The sequence below is a fragment of the Penicillium argentinense genome, assembly GCF_028826775.1.
Source record: "Penicillium argentinense strain IBT 30761 chromosome Unknown utg000002l_segment0_segment0, whole genome shotgun sequence".
Lineage (NCBI taxonomy): Eukaryota > Fungi > Ascomycota > Eurotiomycetes > Eurotiales > Aspergillaceae > Penicillium > Penicillium argentinense.
The window spans coordinates 1,800,485-1,824,409 of NW_026622661.1; the positions used below are offsets into that span (position 1 = coordinate 1,800,485).

Consider the following 23,925-nt stretch of genomic DNA (forward strand, 5'->3'; position numbering starts at 1 on the left):
TCTTCTCAAAACTATTCTGTTCTGGCTTGACTTTCAGGGAAATGGATAAACTCTTCCACGAGCTTCATAAGTCCCTCCGTATCAGATACGCCCAATCCGTCAAATCTGGTCTGTCCGACTTCTTTGTTGAGGGGAGTGTCTTCGTAGAGATGAGAATCCGCGAGGGGTTTTCCGACAGAGGTATGGCGGTGACTTTCCTGAGATTTTTCAAGCTCAGGCTTTGGATCTGGCTGCCACTTCCTTTTGCGGCCAACACAGTTAGAACCTCGTTCCTCGAGAGAGTGTGCATCGTGCAAATGCCGATTAAGATCCTGTATGCTCTTGTAGTTCTTTCCCTGGCAGCACGGGTGTGGACAACCGAGCTCTCTTGAACCTTCTAGACTATCCAAATGATTGTCGATGTGATTCGGAAGCGTCGAGTTGGTCATCCACTGCATGAATCTCTCATCTGGTCTCTTCTCTTTGTCCCCTAGGCAAAAGGGGCAGAACCCTGGCGCAACGAGTGTATACCGGAATGTCAAACTCCCGCATCGAGGGTGAAGATGATTGAGATGCTCTCGACAGTGCGCCATCCATTCTTCTTCCTCGCAAAATATTTTTGCGCAGAGATAACAAAATTCAACAAATTTGCGGGGGACACGCCGATGGGCTCGCATGTTATTTGTGTAGCGTCGTTGGTAATTTGCCCCACCAAGCGATCGTCTGTGACATTGTAATATATGCTTCGCTCTTCCCTGTTTCGGAATACTAGTTTTGTTAGCCTGAGGTAAGTATTTAAACCGGGAAGGGACAATAGATCATACTTCAACATAGAACGAGTGCAGGTTGGACATTGTTTCTCTTTCGGAAAAAGCCCTGGATAATATGCAACCCGCTCAGTAGAGATACAAAGGATAACCATATCTTCAAGGCATGCTCTGTCAATCTCTCTATCCATTGCTGTCTCTGTAAATAAGAGCTCTCTAACTCTGGTGCGCTCTGGAAGATACTTTTTGTAGATCTCAAACAATGACGTTCTGTCACGCTCTGTGAATTCATTTCCAGAGACATATTCCTCATAAGAGGAGTTCCACCACTCCTGAATAAACTCGCTCTTCCGAGCAGCTAGTAGCTTTGCCTTCCTTGTATAAAGCTGCGATCGCTCTTTTGCAAGGTGCTCATGTAGATGTGGCTTCCCAGAAATTTCAGATGTTAGGTGACGTATTCTCTGTATTAGAGATTGGACCTCTTCTGACTCTGTAAACTCTGTGATTGTGACCGCATCTAACCTCTGAGGCATATTGATATCTCTGTGATGGGCAAGACTCTGCTCCATGTCGCGAGATTCGTAGTCAGGTTCTATATCATAGAATGATGACTGGATGTCGACAGACTTGAGCACTGACTGGTACTTAAGGAATGTACTGTGGTTTTGATGGTCGAGAGCCTGACCACGAGCTGCTTCAGATGCCTTGGCTGTGATGTGTTAGCCTGACTTCTGCTTTCCGTTTTATGTATTGACACCTTACGGTCAATGCGATTGGCAACACCTCCACAGATTCCGTGCACACGTAGTATATCCGTGAATCACATTCGTTGCGTCAGGCTTGAGAAGCTGTGCTGCAGAGCAAGAATGTCAGCGCCCTGCTTCCTTAGGGGCCGTCATGATTGATCATCCGCAAGAAAGGCAATTCCTTTTTGTTCTCGTTCCACTCAAGGGTGAGTGACTCGCGCCACTTGGGGGGCATGATAGAGAGAACTTCTGCCATTGTTGTGAGGCCCTTAAATGCCCCATCTGCGACCCCATGGACTATCACCCAAAATACAAAGCTCATCCCAAGAGCAGGGTGCTCTATATTAGAATTCACGAGATTCTTCTTAAATGAATAGAGACCTAGAAACTCACAGATCTTTCTCGTCATGATAGCGCCATCCCTTAAGAAACTCAGGCGAAATTGTCACCCAACGTTTTAAACCCTCATCACGAGAACTCCGCATTATGTTGAAAGTCAGATGCTTCAAATACTTTCTTAGCCTTTTTTACCGCGCATGATAGTCTTAGGCATTGAACAAACCCTATAGTAGAGGCAGTCATTTGAGTTACGATAAGCACTCGACTCAACTATAGCACCTGCTCTGGCACCCGACGCACAAAACAATGCGAGTGCGCTCGCGCTCTGGATACGATCTCTTATGTTTGTAATTATGCCAATCGTCATTAAAAATACCTCGAATAAGATAGTCCATGTCCTTGGCTGTTACCATAAATCGCTCTCGTGGCTTTGTTGGAAGCTTCCATTTACTTGTCAACTCAGTCCTTATATACTTCCAGGCGTTAGCTAGAGCAAATTATCCTTATAGGGCACGCTGCAGAATATACACTTGACTTACATTCAGAACATCGTCCTTGACCTCCTTTGAGATAGAACAAGAAGTTTTTCGTTCCCATGGAGATGTGAATTTGATGAAGTTCTGGCATGTGGAGCTCTGCGTGGGGATTTTCTCTCTTGTCACAACATAGTACTCAACAAATGATTTTAGGACTTGTGGTGTTGGAATTGGCTGATCTTTGTGAAAGTTGGGATCGGACGCTTCACCCCGAGAAAGCCTCCATCTGCTCAAGCGATTAGTATGATTCGATCACTGTGCTGAAGTAATTCCTTCTTACAGAATCCAGTTTTTAGCATTCTTCTCATAGTTCTGGAGTGTAGCTGGGGCGAGCTCCTTATAGGATATTTACTCCAACAGTAGTGGATTCGAGTTGTCGCGACCGAATACTCTACTTGATATACAGTATTCCCCACACGCCATTGTTCTTTACAGGCATTTTTTCGGGAATATATACCTGGACCTTATGTTACAAGTTTACTTATTCAATGAATGGGAAATTTTTCGAATGTCCATACTGCTTTCTCCTCATCAAGGTGGGTAACAGCCATTCATGGACACTGCATGTTTCCCAAGACCTGATGCCGTATGTACGTGTTTTTGCCGACTGTCGAACGCCACATCGGCTTTTCGACAGCCGTCGCGAATGGAACACGCATCTGCAAAATGAACACTCAGACCTTAATGAGGCAGGTAGCTCGGTGTCATGTCCTCTTTGTGATCTGTCCGTTGGCCCAGGGAAACCTTTTGAACGACATCTTGGCCGCCATCTTCGAGAGCTCGGAGCTCGCGCTTTTTGCGCTCCCACGATCCAGCTCGACGAAGAAGGCGAGCCTTATCATTCGACAAAATCCGAAAAGCTGGAGGATCAAGAACAGCTCGTGATAGATGGATCTGATGGATCTGGAGACTCGGCTGATCCGCACCAAAGTCCGACATTCGAGCCATCGGATTCATACGACGTACACGAAGCAACGAACGCTGTATCATCTGTGGACCACATAATCGGGGTCCATATAACTGACTTCATTGAGCTAGAGCAAAGGTAAGCATATTCGCAGAAGAGAAGTATTTATGGGCTAACGCATTGGTAGCTACCTCGGGTTACTCCCTGGGCAGTCTCAAACGAGCTCTCAGCTGCTAGTTTTCTTGAGGAAACCGACAATTTTTTGTCTCAGACGAACAAAAAGTCTACCAAAAAGCATGCGAAGGAGCGGGATGTCGAATCTTTTCCAGACGAGCAGGGGGTACAACGAGAGCAAGAATGGGTCGATATATTGCGACCAGCAAACAACCGAATATCCAGACAGTCTACAACCCCATGAAGTGCTCTAAGAGGAGCAAGGGAAGGAGCAGCCTCGAGAGAATCCTCGACTGGTCAACGGCATCGTGGAGAAAAGATCGACATTACTGACAAGCCCGAGACTACGGCTCCACAGACTTCTGTGCCTGCGCCCCAATCTTCAGCACAAGCTCCGGTTCCCACTTCAGATGACACGGCAAGGGACCAAGCAATTGCACGACTGGATAAATTGATCGTGGATGCACAGGGGGTCTTAAATCCGCGGGAGGATACCTCACAGCTTGAAGCTGACATTACTCGAATCGAATGTGAGGCGCAAAGGCGCCGTGATAGGGGCCTCGTGGACGAGAATCATGACTATCACAATGCCTGGGGCGATTCGAGCGTTATTATGACGCTGAATAGATGTGTCCATTTCGAGAGAGCGGCGCTTTGGTATATCTGTACTAGACAGCAAGGGAGAGCAAAGATCAAAAGTTCGCATCGGCAGGAGTGCAGAAGGGGAAACCCACAGACCGTTGAGAAGCCCAATAACTGGAGTGAGAAGAGAAAAGGAGCGTCTCATGAGCCCAAGCCGCCATTTGGTGAGGCCCAGCAAAAATAGTATCGACGCCGACGACTTCATTCCAGAACTTGAAGAGGAGATCAGACTCTTGCGGCTCGAGCAACAAGGCGTTATTGAGCTCACGGAGCGGCATTTCCATCATGCCGATGGAGATCCAAACGAAAGGAGAAGCGGAAAAGCCGGCGCAGCGAGGTTTGTTTTTATTGATGCGCAACTTCATTTCTATTTCAGTTCAGAGAGCTAATTTCTTTTTTCTGCCAGAGCGCCGACCGAGAATAATGCGCACCATGATGACCACTCTTACCTAAGGCAAACCAAATACATTCACCCGGGGCAACCAAAAGCGATCAAAATTGAAGCTATTCCGACCGACAAGATTGTGAACCCACGTAGTATCATAACAAGCGCTGAGAAGCCATCACAGACGTCACTGCCATGCTTACTACTCGGCATCGCTATCACGTTGTATGACATATCTCGCATCCATGATTGGGTCGAGAGATAGCACTAAAACATGGTACCTCCGCGTTCCATTTTGTGGTTAGAAAAAGCAAAGTCGATCCCGATAACAGCGCCTCGACCTAGTTGTAAAGCGTCCGAAGAACCACCTTTGCGAGCAATAATTGTCGTTCCATGCATAAAGGAGTCTTCCTTTTTGCTTTCTCTTCACTAGTTCTCGCTTTCTCTTCACTAGTTCTCGCTTTCTCTTCACTAGTTCTCGCTGCAGGGCGAGTCAGCTGGAGGAGTTAAGCTTCCGTGCTCGGACACCGACTCAAGAATCCAAAACACCTTAAGGTGCGGCGCGTTCCGGTCTCGCCAAGAACCCTTCAGATAACATGACGTGACTGCGAATGACTGAAACAGGACTTTACTGTTCGACACCGCACGAGATATCAGATTCCTGTCGGTCGTGCCCCCTTGCATAACGCTGGCAAAAGGGGTTGTCTCGAGCATTTCGGACTTTGGACTCCTGCCCGCGTATGTGATGAGCCACAGTGGTGGAATCTGTATATACCGCTCGGAAGGAAGTCTAGGTTTCGCCAATGAAGCCCAACGAGGCTGGGCTGGGGCTGTCCAGTCCAGATGTCGAGATCTCAAGTCCGACCGTGGAAACGAAAACGGACGCAGGGGCCACCACGACCGAGACAGGTGCGAGCCTCTCAGGGATTGAAGCGATCATCAGTACTTGGGGCAGAAAGGGAAAATGGCTTGTCATCATCGGGTGAGTTTCGGGTTGCGAGATCTCGAAAGCCATCACTCACTAACCATGTGCGAAGCCTGGCGATGATCATGATAATCTAGTAAGTGTTCGAAACATCAGATATGCTGGACTTCTGCTAACTCGAGTCTCCAGTGAGCTGGACAACTCGACTGTATATGTCTACAACAACTACTCAACATCCTCATTCAATGCTCTGTCGAAGCTTGCAGCGCTAAGCACAGCCGGATCTGTGCTTTTTGCCGTCTTTAAACCGCCCATCGCAAAGCTCTCAAACGTTATGGGTCGCGGCCAAACATACATGATGACCATCAGCTTCTACGTGCTTTCTTATATCCTCATGGCATCCGCCAAGACGATTAATACCTATGCCGCAGGGTACATCTTCTATGTCATGGGACAGTCCGGAACCAACATCATGAACGACATCATCATCTCGGACATCAGCAATGCCCGGTGGCGTGGCTTCGCTATAGGGGTCTCTTTCACCCCGTACCTTGTAACGCCCTGGATCGCCGGCTTCATTGCAGACAGTGTTGTGAGCGGGATCGGCTGGCGCTGGGGTATTGGCATGTTTGCCATTCTCATGCCGTTCGGTGCGAGTTTCATCATCACCACACTTCTGTATTACCAGATACGGGCAAAGAAGATAGGTTTCGTGACACGACAGAGCATATCGGTCTATGAGTTCTGCTCCCAGATTGATCTGGGTGGCGTGGTTTTGTTCAGCGGCGGGTTTGCCATGATCCTGGTACCACTGACCTTAGCAGCCACGACAACCAGCAAATGGAAAACCCCATATCTCGACGCGCTCCTCGTCATCGGAACCATCATGCTAATAGCATTCCCATTCCACGAACGCATGGTCTCCCGCCACCCATTCATGCCGCCTTCGTACTTCAAGAACTCCACCATAAGTCTCTGTCTCTTCCTCATCGCGACGGACTCTCTGGGCTTCTCATGCACCCACACATACCTCTACACGTGGGTAACAGTGGCGCGCAATTTCTCAGCCCGAAACGCCACATTCTATAATGCCACAAATGGTGTCATGCAGTGCCTGATGGCAATCATAGCGGGAGTTTTCATGATGTGGACGCGCCGCTATAAGTGGCTGGTGATCGTCGGTGCCGTCATTCGCCTCATCGGTTATGGCGTCATGGTTCGTCTTCGAGGAGCATCCAATTCTCACTTTGAACTTTTCTTCGTGCAAGTCATACAGGGTATTGGATCGGGTATCATGCAGACCAACCTGCTGGTCCCAGCTCAGATATCTGTGCCTCACGCACAGATGCCACAAATCACCGCATTGGTCGTTTGTTTCTCATTCTTGGGCTCGAGTGTTGGTGCTTGTATTGCGGGTGGTATATACACGAACACCATCGGGGAAGCCTTGAAGCACCACCTCGGGGACGAAGCAACGCCGGCATTGATCAACAGCTTGTCGAACTCTATTCAAGGTGTTGCGCCTGACTGGGGGTCTCCAGAACGAATTGCGGTGAATTTGGCTGTGAGTTTTCTCAAATTCCACCTTGCCGATATTGAAAATAGCTAATAAAGCTCGAAGTTCTCCGATGTACTAAGATATATGACATATACGGCACTGGCATCCTCTGTACCTGCTGTCTTCCTGGCCTGGTTTATGCCAAATCATCAACTCCCGTGAGTTACCCGATTAGTACCTGTTCTCAAATAGTGACTAACCATGACAGCAGAGATCGCAACAATCTGGTAGAAGACTCCGCGACTAAAGAATAAGCTACCGTCAGTGAGCGCTGTGTACAGGAAACTTTGCTTTCCAAGGTTGGCCATCATAGTGCAAAGGGGATCGCCAAGGTGCTTGGAATCTTGAGTGAACATTTGTATTTGGTGTCCAATAATGATATCTATAAACCGAAATGAGGTACAATAATAAATCAAGCAAGAATTCTCAATGGCAAAGACCGCTTCACCCGATTCCACGCCGAATCCTCTTGGGGTTTCGGATTCGCGATGCGAAGCCACTCGCCATTAAACGCATTGATGAGCCAGCTCGAAAGGCCTGTTATGATTAGTTTCAGTTATACAGAGGAGAGTCTGGTATGACTTACGTTCATAGACGAGCGTGTGTCCATTGTGGAAGAAGATGCTGTGATCTGAATCCGGGAACACTTGCATGTCGTAGTTGTCGATGTTCGCCAAGTCCAGCTTGTCAATCAAGACAAGTGTGTTCTGGAAGTGGACGTTATCATCTGCAACACCATGCATTATCAAGAATCGTGTGTTCTGGCCCAGAGCCGCTGCGTCATTAATTGTCGCGTTGTCAAAGCCGGTAGGATTATGCTCGGGGGTGTGCATGTAGCGCTCGCTGTAAATGGAGTCTATGAGGCGTGCGCATTAGTATATTGATTTTGGGCCTGTGAGGTCAGGTTTTTTGAGGGGCTCACCATAATATCTCCAGTCTGTGACCGGCGCCACAGCCATGCCATATTGGAATGTTTGGCCGGCATCTTGCTCGAGGACTTTCAGAGTCATGAAACCACCATAGCTCCAGCCCCAGATAGCTAATCGACTTTCATCAACGTAGGGCTTGGCGGCCCAGATTTTGGCGGCCTCAATCTGATCATTCGCTTCGTAGTGGCCCAGATTGCCACGGACGATGCAGCGTGCCTCACGTCCAATGAATCCGGTTCCTCGACCATCGACAGTGACAACAATGTATCCAAGGCTGGAAGCGACATATGATTGGAAGTCGACAGTGAACTTGCGGTCAACTGTCTGAGAGCCAGGTCCACCATATAGGAAGAAGAGCACTGGGTACTTCTTGGACGGGGTAAAGTGTGGCGGTCGGCGCTCGAGCACTTGAAGGGTGTAGCCATCAATTGTCACGTTTGTATAGATCTCCGCGGGGAGTGCGTAATCTTCAACCATCTCGGTGAGGCGCGGATTCTCCTCGATGACAGCTTCGTATTCGACTTTGTCCCCTTGATTGTTAATGATTGCTTGCCATGGGACTGCTGGGCCCCGGGAACTGAGGAGGCCGTATCCAGAGCCCTCGGAGAATGAAATATCAAAGTAACCAGGCTTTGAGGTATCGGTCAGCGGTCGAAGGTCAGATCCGTCAAGCTTGACCTGGTATACATGGCGTTGAGTGGGCGATTCCTTCGTCGACACAAAGTAGACCAGGTTCCTCGTCAAGTCGACAGCGGAAGGTGCCTTGACTACTTCCCATGCACCCTTGGTAAGCATCACGGGTTCAGGGTTATCGATCGGTGAGAAGTAGGCGAGATGGTCATAGCCCTCGTGGATCACAGTATCGACATAGCCATCCTCTGGGCGGCCATTCTTGGGATCTGCCGGGATGAAGCGGGTGGACTGCGAAGGCTCAACCCAGCCTCCATCAAGAGCGGCAACATCGTCTGAACGGACAAGTTTGCCAGTTCGAGGCTTGGTATCAATCACGAAAATCTTGACAACATCGCTCTCGCGGTTGGTCTCCCGAATAAGGGCCTTGCCCCCGGATGCCCAGACAACCTCGATGATGATACGGTCATCATCAGCAAAGTCATCCGGCATGTCGATGGAGAACACCTCATTTTTCTCCACGTCGTAGAATTGCAGATCGACGACCGGGTTGGGAGCTCCGGCCTTGGGGTACTTGATTTGTCTGACCTCCGGGTAGTTCTCCAGACCCGGCGGCGGCACTTCGCCTGACGGACGCGAGAGGAAGTACTGAACTGGGTATTCGGGGACCTCGGACTCATTCGTCCGCAGGAAAGTAAGGAACTTCCCATCTTTGGACCACCAAGTGCCAACGTTGCCCGAGAACACTTCCTCCTCGTACACCCAATCGGGCACACCGTAGAAGAGATCGGCCCCGCCATTCTTCGTGATGGGAATGACTTCGGAGGATGACAGCTTGCGGAGGAACAGGTTGTTTTCCCGGACGAAGACAACGGCATCGGACTGCGGCGACCAAGTAGCCAGCTGTACTCGATCACTCAGGTCTTTGGGGTCCAGCGGCTCTGCCTTTTGCGTGGCAACATCGAAGATCCAGTACTTTCCATAATAAGAGTGTCTCCAGTTAGATTGGTAGTTGGACAGGACCAAGACCTTCTCCAAATTGGGGCTCGGCCATGTCTTGACAGGACTGACGAGTTCCCCATCAACCCAGAAATACGAGTTTTCCATCAATACTCTCGTCTCGAAGGTGCTGGCCTCGTTTTTCTGGCTGCGAATATCCTCCACTCGCAGGTATCCCGAGCCACTTTCTCCCTGCTTAACCAAGAGCCCGTCCTCGCCATTCGGCCCCGCAATCCACGAAATCGCATGCGATTGCGGCAACCATTGTCCCGCCAGCACCTGCTCCAGGGTCACCGGCCTTCCATAGCTCGAACCACCTGTAGCCGAGTGCGGATCATGGACGCTCACGGTAGAGGCCGAGGAAAGTGCCGCGGTCTCTGGCCGTTTCTGGGTCAGGAACAGCACAAACGCGAGCACCCAACCTCCCACGCAGAGTGAGCCCAACGCCCATAGAACCCGACGCATACGACTTGAAGACGTAGTCTTCTTTACGCCGGGTAGGAACGGCTCCTCAGTGCCCCGGTCTCCTCCATCTTCTATATCGCGGTATGGCTGTCCCTGATCTTCCGTCTCATCGCCCGCCGCGGCGAACATCTCTCCCTTGTAAGCGTCGAGGAACGTTGCGGAGGCCACGGACAAACCCGAGTCGGTCGTTGTTTGTGAAGCGAGGGAGCCCGACCGGTTGCGAGTCAAGGGCACGGCCTCGGGGACACCTTCGTCGTCGAGCTTCCCCATGGTCGCGGTGGTGGAAGCTCCGGGCGCAGCTGGGATACCCGATCGCCGTCTTATCGGGCGGAACGGTGGAGCCGGGGTTCGCGCTAGTTCAGCACTCGATCTCGCAATCATATATCACAGGCACTTCTCCTAGATCGAATGGTTTTTTTATGGCAAGGACTGCCTGCGGGACAGACAGTTGACACGTCGCTGCTGAAAACAGCAAGGCAGCCATCTCGTATCGAACGAGGCGGAGGCCCCCTTGGCAAATCGGACAAAGCATGGGGCCGATTATTGAGCCCTATTTTGGATCAAGTGGGTGGCGAGGATTGGATTGCCAGTGGAAGATGTGAGTCGAGCTTGTCCCGATGTGGTCCTCAATAAGAGTTGGACTGCTGGAGCATAAGCTACTCGTTTGAATGCTGTTGGACTACACTGGTTAGAAGTCGGCCCTTGAACGGACTCTATAATAGGTGCATCGTCTATAGCCATAATACACGTAGGAAGACTGATCGGAAGGGAGAAGATTGATCATCAGTATCAAGAAGTTAAGCCGGGAGCATTTCTGAGGTGGAAATTTGCCGGGTCGGTTCTTTGTTTGGCTTGCCGTCGGGGTTTGAATACCCCGGGACACTGGAACACCGACCGCAGCAACCGGCACGACTCCACGAGGCACTACACTCACAGTGCAGTACGTAAGGCCTGTGAGGAGACACCAGGCGATAATTGCCATTCCAGTGTCAATTGGGACATGGAATGGTTTGTCAACTTGATTCAACCAAAATTGATTCTACACCAAATTACATATTTTCGTAACAGATCAGACGGAAGTAGCTACATGTATTCTACAGTTGTAGGTTAGTGCCTGCTACCGTCGCAGAATAGAAGCAATCTTAATAAAAAAAAATCCACATTCAAGTGTGTTCAATTCCAGGAATCTATGTGAAAACGGATATTTTTTTGGCAGTAATTACTCGTCGCGAGTGCATCGCATTTCATCATACAGCTCTAGGCAGAGGTCCTTGAAGCCATCTACCGCGACAGAGCAATGTCGTCAATTCTCATGATCATCTTCACAGTCTCCGCAGCCAGCTCGATAGCGCTGGTGCTGACCAGCAGGGGCTGGAGAATGTTTTCCTCGGTGATATCATCCTTGACACCGCCGCTGCGGATGCTGACACCAGCGTTGTGCTGGCCCTGCGCATGACGGGAGCGCAGATCAGTGACAACCTTGATCGAGTTCAGACCGGCGTTCTCGGCCAGGGTAGTGGGGATAACCTCCATGGCATCGGCAAACGCCTTCCAGCAGATGGACTCGGTACCAGTGAGCTCACGGGCACGCATGGCAAGAGAGTGAGCAACCTCGACCTCAGGGGCACCACCACCAGCAATCATGGCACGCTTCTTGACGAGGCAGCGGATAACACAGAGGGCATCATGGAGGGAGCGCTCGGCCTCATCCAGGATCAGGCTATTGGCACCGCGGGCGACGATCGAGACGGTCTGGTTGATGGGCACTGCGGGGGCCTTGATGCCAGTAATCTTGACGTAGCGAGCACCAGAGGCTTGGACCTCCTCGACTAGGTCAGCGGTTCCGAGCTTGTCCTCGGTGAAGCTGTCAACGTTGGCAACGGGCTTACAGCCCAGACTCTTGCACAGGAACTCAACCTCGTCGCGCTCGATGTCCTTGATGGCGAGAATCTTGAGGCGGGAAAGGAAGTGCAGGGACAATTCGTTAACGGCGTCGCGGAGAATGGACTTCTGAATCAGAAGCACGTTACACTTGGTCTTCTGAATCTTCTTGACCATGTTCAGCAAGTACTGGCGCTCCTCCTTCAGAATCTTATCCATCTGGCGGTAGTCGTTCACGACAATTTGGTTCTCCATCTAATATGGGTTAGCGCGGCCATTCGGTAGAAGCGAAATATGAACAGTAGCACCTACGTCAGGCTTGGGAGGGCTGAGCTGGAACTGAATGAGACCTATCCGGGCCTTCTCAATTCTTGTTGGGCCACTGCTGCTCTTGATGACGGGCTGGTTCAACACCAGACCATCAACCATCTCACTGTCCTCAATAGTACCGCCAACCTTCTTGACGATACGGATGTTGCGCAGGTCGACGTTATCAGCGGTCATGGGGTCGACAACCTTCAGCACGGAGTCAACGGCCATAGGGCCGAGAAGACCAGAGTGCTGGGAGACAATCTTCGAGGAGAGGGAGGTGGAGGCGGCTTGGAGGAGGGTAGCACGGTCGGTCAGGTTAATAGGGCGGGACATGTTGTGGAGGATCTCGACAGCAGCATTGGCGGCGCGCTGGAAGGACTCGGAGATGACGGTGGGGTGAATGCCCTTGGACAGCAGGCGCTCGGCGGCGCCCAGAAGGCTACCGGCGATAACGACAACGGAGGTGGTACCATCACCCGCCTCTACATCCTGTGCAGCACTGAGGTTGACCAGCATCCGGGCGGCCGGGTGCATAACGCTCATATCCTTCAGCATGGTGTTGCCATCGTTGGTCTGCGGGGAGTTAGTCGGAGGGGTCAATCGGAGGTTAGGGGCGAATTGCGTACGATAATGGTGTTTCCCTTGGGAGTTTGGATCTGTGCCAGCGTCAGTATTATAACCAAAATCGAGGTGTGATCAAAAACCTACCATCTTGTCCATACCCCTGGGTCCCAAAGACTGTTTTTCCGCGTTAGCCCCTCATCTCCGTGTTTGTGAATAGCTTCAATCGACATACAGTTCGGATGGCATCGGCCACAGCTGGAAAATGGTTAGCGAAGAGTTATCATACGTTTCAGCATTGGCAACATACCTCGAGCAGCGAGAATGTTGGATGACCGCACGGCCATAGGCTTCTCCTTGTCCTGCACGATATTCAGCAATCGGACCACACAAACAGCTTTTTTAGGAATCGCACCTTGAAGGTGTTGTTGCCAGCGGCTCCCGGAGCCACTGTAGTCGCCATCTTGAATGTGAATATTCAAAAAGCAACCGATTTCGAAAGACAAAAGGGGAAGTTGAGTTGGCGGAGGTGGAGGACACACAGGAAATTCTGCGAGGTTCTGGGGCGGTGATGAAGCTTGGCACTGATTAGTGAGTTGAGCTCGGCCACCGCAGCTCTGCTACATCACCACCTCGCCGCGCGATTCCCAGCTACCCCCATCCCCCGTCAATTCCGGAGATCCCACGATCCTGCATCTCCCATTCATCTCGCCTTTTCTGCCACTCCCTTTTTTTAGTCTTTGAACCCAACCCAACTCCTCAGTCCTAGGCTGCCCACAGCTCACCATGCCTAGCGCCACGGGCCAGAACTGGGAGAAGTACCAGAAGAACTACGCCGACGATGAAGAGCCAGAGAAGAAGATCACACCCCTCACAGACGAGTAAGTTATTGCCATGCAACGACTCGAGATGTCCCCGAGCTCCGGTGGTAATGGTGACTGACGTCGTTCGCAGTGATATCGCAGTACTGAAGACCTACGGAGCCGCTCCCTACGCGAACGCCCTTAAGAAGCTCGAAAAGGATATCAAAGACAAGCAAAACAGCGTCAACGAAAAGATCGGCGTCAAGGTAATTAGCTGTCCAAGCTATCTCCAACCCCCATGGCCGATGCTTACGCGCGCTACAGGAATCCGACACGGGTCTTGCTCCTCCACACCTTTGGGATGTTGCCGCCGATCGGCAACGAATGGCCGAAGAGCAGCCTCTGCAGGTTGCTCGCTGCACAAAGATTATTCAGGATGAGAAGGATTCGGACAAGAGCAAATATGTCATCAACGTGAAGCAGATTGCCAAGTTTGTTGTCAATCTAGGGGAGCGCGTGAGTCCGACAGATATCGAGGAGGGCATGCGAGTCGGGTGAGTATCCCACCTAGAAAAATTACGGACTTCCGTATACTGATACCTGCGTCATAGTGTCGACCGGAATAAGTACCAGATCATGCTGCCACTCCCTCCCAAGATCGACCCCAGCGTGACGATGATGACTGTCGAAGATAAGCCCGATGTCACATACGGTGATGTGGGTGGTTGCAAGGAACAGATTGAGAAGCTACGAGAAGTCGTCGAGATGCCTTTGCTATCGCCAGAGCGATTTGTGAACCTCGGTATCGACCCGCCCAAGGGTGCTCTTCTCTACGGTCCTCCCGGTACCGGTAAGACTCTTTGCGCCCGTGCCGTCGCCAACCGAACCGACGCGACCTTCATCCGTGTCATTGGTAGCGAGCTGGTCCAGAAGTACGTTGGTGAGGGTGCTCGTATGGTTCGTGAGCTGTTCGAGATGGCCCGTACCAAGAAGGCCTGCATTATCTTCTTCGACGAAATCGATGCCGTTGGTGGTGCTCGATTCGACGATGGTGCCGGTGGTGACAACGAAGTCCAGCGTACTATGCTGGAGTTGATTACCCAGCTGGATGGTTTCGACGCTCGTGGTAACATCAAGGTCATGTTCGCTACCAACCGACCGTCCACACTGGACCCGGCCCTGATGCGTCCTGGTCGTATCGACCGAAAGATCGAATTCTCGCTCCCCGACGTCGAGGGACGAGCCAACATTCTGCGTATCCACGCCAAGAGCATGTCCGTGGAGCGGGACATCCGATGGGAGCTTATTTCTCGTCTGTGCCCCAACGCGACTGGTGCCGAACTGCGCAGTGTCGCTACAGAGGCCGGCATGTTCGCTATTCGGGCACGAAGAAAGGTGGCCACCGAGAAGGACTTCCTGGCATCGGTGGAGAAGGTCATCAAGGGCAACCTGAAGTTCAACTCGACCGCGACATACATGCAGTACAACTAAAGGTCTGAATGTTGGTTCTTGCATGGAGCGTTGCGGATAGGCTGTACGATCACCTCTATTTTTTATCATTTTGAGGCCTTATGCCTCGTCATTGTGGACGAATTTATAATCTACAATATGTTCATGAATCGCGTATTCCAGAGCTGTTTGGCAGAATAGTTCCTCCCGTCATCTCTTCACGAGTCTCCGGACAAGTCGGGGGGTCTTTAATGCTCTCCTAGGATTTAATATTACCAGACACGGGACTAAGCTAGTACGTAATTCCACGTTGACCACAGGAAATCGCATGGTCTGTCACGATTTTCCTGGTCGGAGCCACCAATCGCGTTCAACAGGCTTGGTGCTTCGAGTCGAACCAAAGAGAAGGAAAATTGAGGAGTAGGAAACTGGACAGGACCTAATTGGGAAATCGGAAGGGATGGCAGTGCATGCACACACACTTCCCTCACACCTGTCCCGCAGGATGTGCGAGCGAGCTATGGCACTGGCATGCATGGTCTTAAGTTCAGACTTGGCTCAACGAGCCAATGGACTGCTGTGCGAAAGCCCCAATGTTAATATTCAAGCGCCCGTCCAATGGGGGAAATGCGGGAGGAGCCTCCTGCTTCTCACGCCAGCCTCAGATACACTGGCAATCATACTGATGGCTACCAAATGCGGGGAGCTTTTCTGAAGTTAAAAAGGGGTATCTCGCAGCTGTTTCTTATCAAAAGCTTTAGTTTTACTCTACATCATCAATCTATTCCCAACGGAACTTGTCATCTTCAGCAAAAGCCACATAGTGTCTCAACCACCGCGGAGCATTGGCTATGGTTCAGATTGGTTTGATCTATGGTCTGCCAGTCTCGATCAAGTTCCAGATGAACCCGTCGAGAGAGAGAGCCACATCAACATACTGTACCTGAAAGGGTAAAGTTGGGTGCTGATACAGCACCACTTGGACAATGCCTTCCTCCCTCATCCTCCACATCGAGCTTGACCATCACGTCGCCATCTCAACCCACGTATGAGTTTGAGAACCTGCTCCAAAATTTCAATGCTGCTGACTTCTCCTTCCTTGATGAGATTGACACTTCGTGTTAGCGATGTACAAACAATCGCACGTCTTCATATCCAAGGACCACATATAAGGGCTCGACCCTCGGCCATTCTATTGGGCCTCTTTCCTCTGGCGCCTTCTCAGATTCCTACCGATGTCCTCCCAAAAGAACCATCAAACCTTTGTCAGTGATTTAAAGAAAGCACCATTGAGAAGTCGAGTGTCTCTATAATGCACTATGGTGTCTCATTTCTAACGAAATAATTGCTGTACTTCGAAGTATTCCTCTGGCTCCACTGAGATGCCACTGGAAAAAACTGACCATACACAGGTAGCTTTTCCCGCGAAGTGTGCCTCGTCTGACATATCAAGTCTACTCATATCGCTCCAAATCGATACAAATGCCCGAGCCCATTTGCGAGAAGCTATGTGGTCGTAAGGACAAGATCCGCCTTCATAAGCAGATATGTTTCATCCTCATTTACTCCAAAGAGTCGAGTGAAGAAACAGCAGCTGCTCTCGAAGCCATATTTGACGAAATAAACTGTCCTTTGCTGGTCGATGATCAAAGGAAATAGTCAATATTATGTGATTAAGCTTGTACTCTTTTTCGATTGTTGTTTGCTTATTTTTGTATAATATTTCAGTTATCATCCCACGATATGATGTGCTTCTGTTGCCATTAAGCTTTTACATTTTTCCATAATCAGATTAAAATTTTGGAACGTCTCAAATAGTTTGATTTAAACTTTATTAATGTAATCGAACTTTTTCAGGTTCGACGGTTGCTTTATCAAACTTGAAACTACATTTTAACTTAAACCAGTCTATACATTGTCGCATGGAGTTAAGGTCCGTGCCAAGGCTGTTTAATCATGATCCGAGGCACTGGGCTTTCGGTGGCCGGAGCCTCAGGCCAACAATAGGATCCATCGCATTTCCCAATGTGTGAGAGCTCTTTGCAAACTGGGAGCTGTGGACACCACCTAAACCCGTATATATGACACTGTGATAGGGTTTTAAGTACTCCTAGAAGTTAGCTCACGAAAATTTTGGGAATATGACTTGAATATCTCAGCTTCCTGTCGCATATTGACCGGCTATGGCCGTGCCCGACCTCTTCCGACAGCCGGCAAAACGAAAAACGCATCACGTGCAGGGGCAGGACTGGGCGGCACCCTGACCATTCCGCGCACGATGATTGGCCTCGGTCCGACTGCTCGGCAGCTGGGGGGCATCAACCGGGTTAGTCAGCGCGAAACTGCCAACCGTGAACCCGAACAGTATTCAGGAAGGAGTTCCCCCATTCCAACCTCTCCGCTCTCCAGCTGATTCCCACCGTCCTCCGGTGTCTCTTCCTCGTTAGGGTAATTGGAGATCGCTTCTCTTCTGACCCGCCATCATGAGCTCCCTGAGCCTGCGGAGCCTCGCTCCCGCCTCCAAGGTGTGTCTATCCGGCCCATCATTTTCGGCCCGAGTGCGCGACAGTCCACTAACTCTGTCTTGCTGCAGGTTTCCCGTATTTTGAGGGATCAGAGACGTCTTTTCTCCTCCTCGCGCCCCGCTGGTATGCATTGCTATCCGTCCGACGACTTCCGTCGCGTCGTTCGTCACCACTGACATCTTTTTTCCTCACCCATTAGCCCGGATATTTGGCAACGGACCTCTTCGCGCCAAGGAGAACACCAGCTATCTCGCTGAGAAGTACCCGATCATTGTAAGCCGACATCGCCGCCGCATTTCGAATACGTTGCAATTGAAGAGAAATCTGACCGCGAACAGGATCACGAGTACGATGCCGTGGTTGTCGGTGCTGGCGGCGCCGGTCTGCGAGCCGCCTTCGGTCTGGCCGAGGCTGGCTTCAACACTGCTTGTGTTTCTAAGCTTTTCCCTACTCGATCTCACACCGTCGCTGCCCAGGGTGGTATCAATGCTGCTCTCGGAAAGTACGTCAATTCCCAACACCCGCAACTAACGATGCGCCGAGCCAGAATTAACTGGGTCTTTACAGCATGCACGAGGACGACTGGAGATGGCACATGTACGATACCGTCAAGGGTTCGGATTGGCTCGGTGACCAAGATGCGATTCACTACATGACTCGCGAGGCTCCCGCCTCCGTTCGCGAGCTCGAGGGCTATGGTTGCCCCTTCTCCCGTACTGAGGATGGCCGCATTTACCAGCGTGCCTTCGGTGGTCAGTCCAAGGAATTCGGCAAGGGTGGCCAGGCCTACCGTTGCTGCGCTGCTGCTGACCGTACCGGTCACGCCCTGCTGCACACTCTCTACGGACAGTCTCTTCGCCACAACACCAATTACTTCATCGAGTACTTCGCTCTCGATCTTCTGATGGAGGACGGTGAATGCCGTGGTATTATTGCCTACAACCAGGAGGATGGTACCCTGCACCGCTTCAAGGCTCACCACACCGTCCTGGCCACCGGTGGTTACGGACGTGCCTACTTCTCCTGCACCTCCGCCCACACTTGCACTGGTGACGGTATGGCCATGGCTGCCCGTGCCGGTCTGCCCAACCAGGATCTGGAGTTCGTCCAGTTCCACCCTACCGGTATCTACGGCGCCGGTTGCCTGATTACCGAGGGTTCCCGTGGTGAGGGTGGTTACCTGCTCAACTCCGAGGGTGAGCGTTTCATGGAGCGTTACGCCCCTACTGCCAAGGATCTGGCCTCCCGTGACGTTGTGTCTCGTTCCATGACCCTTGAGATCCGCGAGGGCCGCGGTGTCGGTCCCGAGAAGGACCACATCTACCTGCAGCTGAGCCACTTGCCCGCTGAGCTGCTCCACGAGCGTCTGCCCGGTATCTCCGAGACCGCTTCCATTTTCGCCGGTGTCGATGTCACCAAGCAGCCCATCCCCGTCCTGCCCACCGTCCACTACAACATGGGTGGTATCCCCACTAAGTACACTGGTGAGGTCCTGACCGTTGATGAGCAGGGCAAGGATAAGGTTGTCCCTGGTCTGTTCGCCTGCGGTGAGGCCGCCTCCGTCTCCGTCCACGGTGCTAACCGTCTGGGTGCCAACTCCCTGCTCGATCTGATCGTCTTCGGCCGTGCCGTTTCCCATCGTGTCCGCGAGATCTCTACCCCCAACAAGCCCCACAAGGAGCTGTCCTCCGACGCTGGTGCCCAGTCCATCAAGGACCTCGACTTCGTCCGCAACGCCGATGGTCCCAAGTCCACCAACGACATCCGTCTCGCCATGCAGAAGGCTATGCAGTCTGATGTCTCCGTCTTCCGTACCCAGGAGAGCTTGGACGAGGGTGTCAAGCGTGTCAACGAGATCGACACATGGTACGACCAGGTCGGCACCAAGGACCGTTCCATGATCTGGAACTCGGACCTTGTTGAGACTCTTGAGCTCCGTAACCTGCTGACTTGCGCGTATGTCTTCCTTTCTCATGCTTCTTGACATTATATCAAAAACTAACTCTCTGACAGTTCCCAAACCGCCCTGGCCGCCTCCAACCGTAAGGAGTCTCGTGGTGCTCACGCCCGTGAGGACTTCCCCGACCGTGATGACGAGAACTGGATGAAGCACACCCTCACCTGGCAGAAGAAGCCCCACGGTGAGGTCGAGCTCGGCTACCGTGCTGTCGAGGCTGGTACTCTGGACGAGAGCGAGTGCAAGCCTGTTCCCCCATTCAAGCGTACCTATTAAGCTCGCTTATTTCTGGGAGAGGAATGTAAACGATTTGAGGTTGCTTGCTGGAGAAATACCACGGATTTGTTTCCGATACCAACTGAGCAATACACCACCTCTGGCCTTGGCCTAATATCGGGGTGAAAGCAGCTCGTGGCGTCGATTGGAGTCCACCACGAAAAGAGCATGTTTTCTATTTGACTTGTGTTACTTACCATACTGTATAGCCATATTTTTTTTCTTTTATCTGACAGGCGAAGAGTTGGTGTACTGAGAGTTTTTTTTCTCAGTTGTCTCATATCACTGGATTTTCCTTTTTGTTAAAATGGTTCTTTCGTAGATGTCACAGGTATTTGTTTGTAGACCTCGCCGAGGTTCTCTTTGTTGTCTATGCCGGGCGACATCCCAGTATCCCTTGGCAACAAAGACATGGCCCCTGTTGTCTTCTCAACTCGCAAATACTGGCAGTATCGACAGCAACGCTAAGGTCTAACCAGCGGCGTTGTTGTATTAGGTGCGGCAATAGCACCTCGGTCCTGTCGAGTCAGCATCGGAAAATAAGACTGTACTCGAACACGAATTCTTCTGTTGCAGCTAGTGATGCTGCTGGAAACCTTCTTTCCTCGCTGTGGGACAAAGAACTGTTTTCTTTGTTCAAACAGTCAAAGACCTACTCGGTTTTAGTGCATTGTGATATCTCTCACACGATGGCCGAGTTCAATGTCTCTGGATCTCGAGTTTCCCTTCCTCTTATGCCATTTTCAGTGATCATCTAGCGCTCCACTTTGTGTTCATGATCGGGTTATCTTGGCATTCGTGGAAGATCGTTTCTTTTCGCAAAAGTCCTCTTCGCCATGGAGCTGGCTCCTCAGGCAGATACCAGCTGTTCATCTGGAAAGCAGTGGTATGTCTGTTCTGCAGGCGCCTATTCGGGATGCTGCTCTATCGACCCTTGCGCTGATGGGATCTGTTCCGATGATAATAAATCGACTAAGTCTAAGTCGACATCTAGCACTACTCTCACAATCACGCCTAGAAAAACCACATCCGCTACTAAATCTGCCTCGGAGATAGCTTCAACGACCTCATCTGCAACCACAAGCACAGAAATCCCGACAAGTACATTGTCGGCAACGTCCACAATTATTGCTACATCCACCGCAGTCAGCACCCCATCTAAAATCTCCAGACATACGGGTATAATAGGCGGCGTCGTGGGCGGGGCGGCAGCTGCAGTCATTCTCGCCTTGCTACTTTGCCTCTGTTTGCGGCGCAAGAGACGAGGGAAAGAAATCAATTTCCACCTACACCGTTCTGTATCCACGGCGTCACTGAAATATCGAGAACCCACGACTGCAACAAAGCAACTCCCTTCAGCAGCAGACGAGAGCCAACCTCTCACCGGTAAGCATCGAGTCCAAATCCCTTCTCAAATCACAAAACCCGATTAACAAAGACACAGGCACTTCTCGAAGCCTTCAAAACTTGCTCTCATCGACAACCGGCTCAAACGCAACCACGGCAATCTCCAGCCTAGACAAAATCCCCGCAAACGAGCAGAGTCTCGGCTCAACCGTATCTTCTATGACATTTTCCTCGAGATATCTAACAAACTCCGCAACATCAACAAAGTCAGGACCACCAATTACACCCCCTATAAGAATACTCGTCGACCGACCAACGATATGCTCTGCGCCCACCCTCACTCCACGAGCAGCGGGCTACGTCCCAGAGCTCTCAGATACAGGATTCCGCCGTCAAAGAGTTGAACTAGCAACGCACTCGCAGTCGGAAATGATCAATCAACAACACACAAGACGACAGCAGAGAGCCTCGCACCATAGATACCACACTTCCGGCTCGTATCCCTTTGGTTCATCAGCTTCGGTATTCCCAGACAGCCCGAATAGGTTCCGATACGGCGATTCTGGCAACGATCTGATAGCGAGACAAACGGCACAAAAAGTCGTCACGGAGGATGGGATTGTGCTAGGCGCGAACCTGGACCTGATTTCGAGCGTTGATGAGCTCCGGTCGAAGGGGAAGGGGGCTGGAGAGGGATATCAGGGAGATCACGTTATGAGCTTTATGGATTTCAGTAGGGATATTGAGTTGTCTGAGCGTATTTCCGGCTCTACTGTGGGGTATAGGATGCCTGCTTCTGAGAGTCCACGTGCGGGAATTCCTATATCGCGGTCTACATCTACTTAGGATGTTTTGGCGGAAGAGATGAACCGCTTTTCACTGTTAGTGATATTTTGCCGACTTATGAGTCTGGTAGGTTCTTTCAGAGCAACGAGGGTGATCCGGGGTTGAAGAAGGTGTATATGAAGCCGGTCTAGTTGGTCTGCGCCAGGTGGTGTGTGTCATTCTCTCGCATTGGTGAGGTTGAAAACGTGATGGGGATCCGATCTGGTTATTTCCTTTGTCTAGATACTCGAATTAATTGAGAGGTGAAGTGTTTTAAGAAGTCATCAGATCTTCGCTGATACCATTTTGTCTAACCGAAATATCCCGCGATGCTAATCTTTTTCATAATGTACTTATACTGTTAATTCCATCAATCCTTATTTTAAATCCCTTCGTGAGATATTTATAGCAGCTTCTTCAGGACAGCAGTCTGCTCCAAAACAGCCCGCTTGCTGGTACCGCCAACAGCATCCTTCAGCTCGACAGCACGCTCATAATCAAGGCACTCCTGGACATCATCTCCGAAACGGGCGTCAACAGTCTTGAGCTGCTCCATGGTGAGCTTGTCCATGGGAATGCCAGTGTTCTCGGCAAGGGCAACAACACGGCCAGAGACGTGGTGGCCCTCACGGAAGGGAACACCCTTGCGGACGAGGTAGTCGGCAAACTCGGTGGCCAGCATCTCGGGAGCCAGGGCGGCGGTCATCTTCTCGGGAATGGTGGTCAGAGTAGACAGAACACCGGTGGCGATCTGGATGCTGTCGCTGACAGTCTTGATGTGGTCGAGCAGGGGCTCAATGCTCTCCTGCAGATCCTTGTTGTAGGTGGTGGGCAGACCCTTGATGGTGCACATCAGGCCGGCCATTTGACCAAAAGCACGGCCGGACTTACCGCGGAGAAGCTCAAGGGAATCTAAAGAAGCTGAATCAGTAGAATTTTAGTGAATAAGAATGGGATTGTACTCACCGGCGTTCTTCTTCTGGGGCATCAGAGAGGAACCAGTAGAATAGGCATCAGACAGACGGACGAAGCCAAACTCCAGACTGCTGTAGATGATCAAGTCCTCGGCCCAGCGGGAAATCTTGAGCATGAAAGAGCTACCCCATTGCATGGTCTCCATAGCGAAGTCACGGTCACCGACAGTGTTCATGGAGTTGTACAGCAGATCGTCGAAGCCGAGCTCCTTGGCCATAGCATGACGGTCGATGTGGAAGGGGTTACCAGCCAGGGCACCACAGCCAAGGGGGCTGCGGTTCACGCGGGCAATGACCTCGCGCAGACGCTGGAGCTCACTGGCGAAGGCAGTGGCGTGCGACAGGATCCAGTGGGACCAGCGGACGGGCTGGGCTTTCTGGAGATGGGTGTAACCAGGCATGAGAATCTCGATTTCTTTCTCGGCACGGGCAACAGAGACCTTGATGAGATCGCACAGGTGGGAGTCGAGCTTGCGCAGTTCGTCGCGCAGCCACAGGCGCATGTCGGTAGCGACCTGCTCATTGCGCGAGCGGCCGGTGTGCAGCTTCCCGCCAATTTCCTTGCCAATGATCTCGCTGAGACGGCGCTCGTTGGCTGTGTGAATATCCTCATCATTCTCCTTGGCCTCGAAGGTGTTGGTGCTCCATTCCTGTGCGATCTGCTGGAAACCGCGCTCGATCTCGGCGAACTCTTGTGGGGTCAGGATGCCGTTGTTCATGTTGGCGCGGGCGAAGGCAATGGATCCAGCGATGTCCTGCTTCCAGAGGACACGGTCGTAGGGCAGAGACATGTTGTACTGCATCATGAGAGGGTCGATGCCCTCTGGAATTATTTTTTATGAGCCATGAGTCAAGGTGCGGATGGGGGGAGGAGGGGGAGAATTGGTGGGAGTTTGCGGGCGCCAACTTACCGGTAAAACGACCTCCCCACAGCATGTTCTCGGCGACGCCCTTGGGATTGCTCATTATGGCGGATGTATAGTCAATGGCTGGGAATTGGAAGAAGTGGGAGACGAAATGGCGGAGGGCGGAGG

At 51.4% G+C, this 23,925-nt stretch overlaps 11 protein-coding genes across 11 annotated transcripts; 4 read left to right on the forward strand and 7 right to left on the reverse strand.

The window, feature by feature from the left end:
* Nucleotides 1-804: 804 nt before the first annotated feature.
* N7532_001513 (uncharacterized protein) lies at nt 805-1,315 on the reverse strand (the record flags this gene model as incomplete). Its single annotated transcript, XM_056614007.1, has 2 exons — nt 805-945; nt 968-1,315. 2 exons carry the CDS (start codon nt 1,313-1,315, stop codon nt 805-807), a joined length of 489 nt encoding a protein of 162 aa, XP_056479048.1.
* A 316-nt stretch (nt 1,316-1,631) lies between these two features.
* On the reverse strand, nt 1,632-2,806 carry N7532_001514 (uncharacterized protein; the record flags this gene model as incomplete). Its single annotated transcript, XM_056614008.1, is given in 5 exon segments — nt 1,632-1,914; nt 1,925-1,995; nt 2,371-2,593; nt 2,648-2,703; nt 2,786-2,806. The coding sequence occupies 5 exon segments, from the start codon at nt 2,804-2,806 to the stop codon at nt 1,632-1,634; spliced, it is 654 nt and encodes a 217-aa protein (XP_056479049.1).
* A 242-nt stretch (nt 2,807-3,048) lies between these two features.
* On the reverse strand, nt 3,049-3,306 carry N7532_001515 (uncharacterized protein; the record flags this gene model as incomplete). Its single annotated transcript, XM_056614009.1, has 1 exon — nt 3,049-3,306. The coding sequence occupies one exon, from the start codon at nt 3,304-3,306 to the stop codon at nt 3,049-3,051; it is 258 nt and encodes an 85-aa protein (XP_056479050.1).
* Nucleotides 3,307-3,944: 638 nt separating this feature from the next.
* Nucleotides 3,945-4,377, reverse strand: N7532_001516 (uncharacterized protein; the record flags this gene model as incomplete). Its single annotated transcript, XM_056614010.1, has 2 exons — nt 3,945-4,116; nt 4,187-4,377. 2 exons carry the CDS (start codon nt 4,375-4,377, stop codon nt 3,945-3,947), a joined length of 363 nt encoding a protein of 120 aa, XP_056479051.1.
* A 1,357-nt stretch (nt 4,378-5,734) lies between these two features.
* Nucleotides 5,735-7,009, forward strand: N7532_001517 (uncharacterized protein; the record flags this gene model as incomplete). Its single annotated transcript, XM_056614011.1, has 1 exon — nt 5,735-7,009. One exon carries the CDS (start codon nt 5,735-5,737, stop codon nt 7,007-7,009), a length of 1,275 nt encoding a protein of 424 aa, XP_056479052.1.
* A 361-nt stretch (nt 7,010-7,370) lies between these two features.
* dapB (dipeptidyl aminopeptidase dapB) lies at nt 7,371-10,251 on the reverse strand (the record flags this gene model as incomplete). The annotated part of the gene is made up of 3 exons (XM_056614012.1): nt 7,371-7,495; nt 7,545-7,814; nt 7,881-10,251. The coding sequence occupies 3 exons, from the start codon at nt 10,249-10,251 to the stop codon at nt 7,371-7,373; spliced, it is 2,766 nt and encodes a 921-aa protein (XP_056479053.1).
* A 1,011-nt stretch (nt 10,252-11,262) lies between these two features.
* Nucleotides 11,263-13,198, reverse strand: N7532_001519 (chaperonin-containing T-complex subunit CCT4; the record flags this gene model as incomplete). The annotated part of the gene is made up of 7 exons (XM_056614013.1): nt 11,263-12,117; nt 12,175-12,747; nt 12,801-12,830; nt 12,883-12,912; nt 12,971-12,993; nt 13,046-13,097; nt 13,151-13,198. 7 exons carry the CDS (start codon nt 13,196-13,198, stop codon nt 11,263-11,265), a joined length of 1,611 nt encoding a protein of 536 aa, XP_056479054.1.
* A 323-nt stretch (nt 13,199-13,521) lies between these two features.
* Nucleotides 13,522-15,029, forward strand: rpt1 (proteasome regulatory particle base subunit RPT1; the record flags this gene model as incomplete). Its single annotated transcript, XM_056614014.1, has 4 exons — nt 13,522-13,616; nt 13,690-13,804; nt 13,863-14,092; nt 14,150-15,029. The coding sequence occupies 4 exons, from the start codon at nt 13,522-13,524 to the stop codon at nt 15,027-15,029; spliced, it is 1,320 nt and encodes a 439-aa protein (XP_056479055.1).
* A 2,441-nt stretch (nt 15,030-17,470) lies between these two features.
* On the forward strand, nt 17,471-19,745 carry N7532_001521 (succinate dehydrogenase [ubiquinone] flavoprotein subunit; the record flags this gene model as incomplete). The annotated part of the gene is made up of 6 exons (XM_056614015.1): nt 17,471-17,512; nt 17,581-17,635; nt 17,712-17,785; nt 17,851-18,014; nt 18,080-19,468; nt 19,526-19,745. The coding sequence occupies 6 exons, from the start codon at nt 17,471-17,473 to the stop codon at nt 19,743-19,745; spliced, it is 1,944 nt and encodes a 647-aa protein (XP_056479056.1).
* An 836-nt stretch (nt 19,746-20,581) lies between these two features.
* N7532_001522 (uncharacterized protein) lies at nt 20,582-21,938 on the forward strand (the record flags this gene model as incomplete). The annotated part of the gene is made up of 2 exons (XM_056614016.1): nt 20,582-21,131; nt 21,190-21,938. The coding sequence occupies 2 exons, from the start codon at nt 20,582-20,584 to the stop codon at nt 21,936-21,938; spliced, it is 1,299 nt and encodes a 432-aa protein (XP_056479057.1).
* A 382-nt stretch (nt 21,939-22,320) lies between these two features.
* N7532_001523 (argininosuccinate lyase ARG4) lies at nt 22,321-23,857 on the reverse strand (the record flags this gene model as incomplete). The annotated part of the gene is made up of 3 exons (XM_056614017.1): nt 22,321-22,829; nt 22,884-23,714; nt 23,803-23,857. The coding sequence occupies 3 exons, from the start codon at nt 23,855-23,857 to the stop codon at nt 22,321-22,323; spliced, it is 1,395 nt and encodes a 464-aa protein (XP_056479058.1).
* Nucleotides 23,858-23,925: the final 68 nt, after the last annotated feature.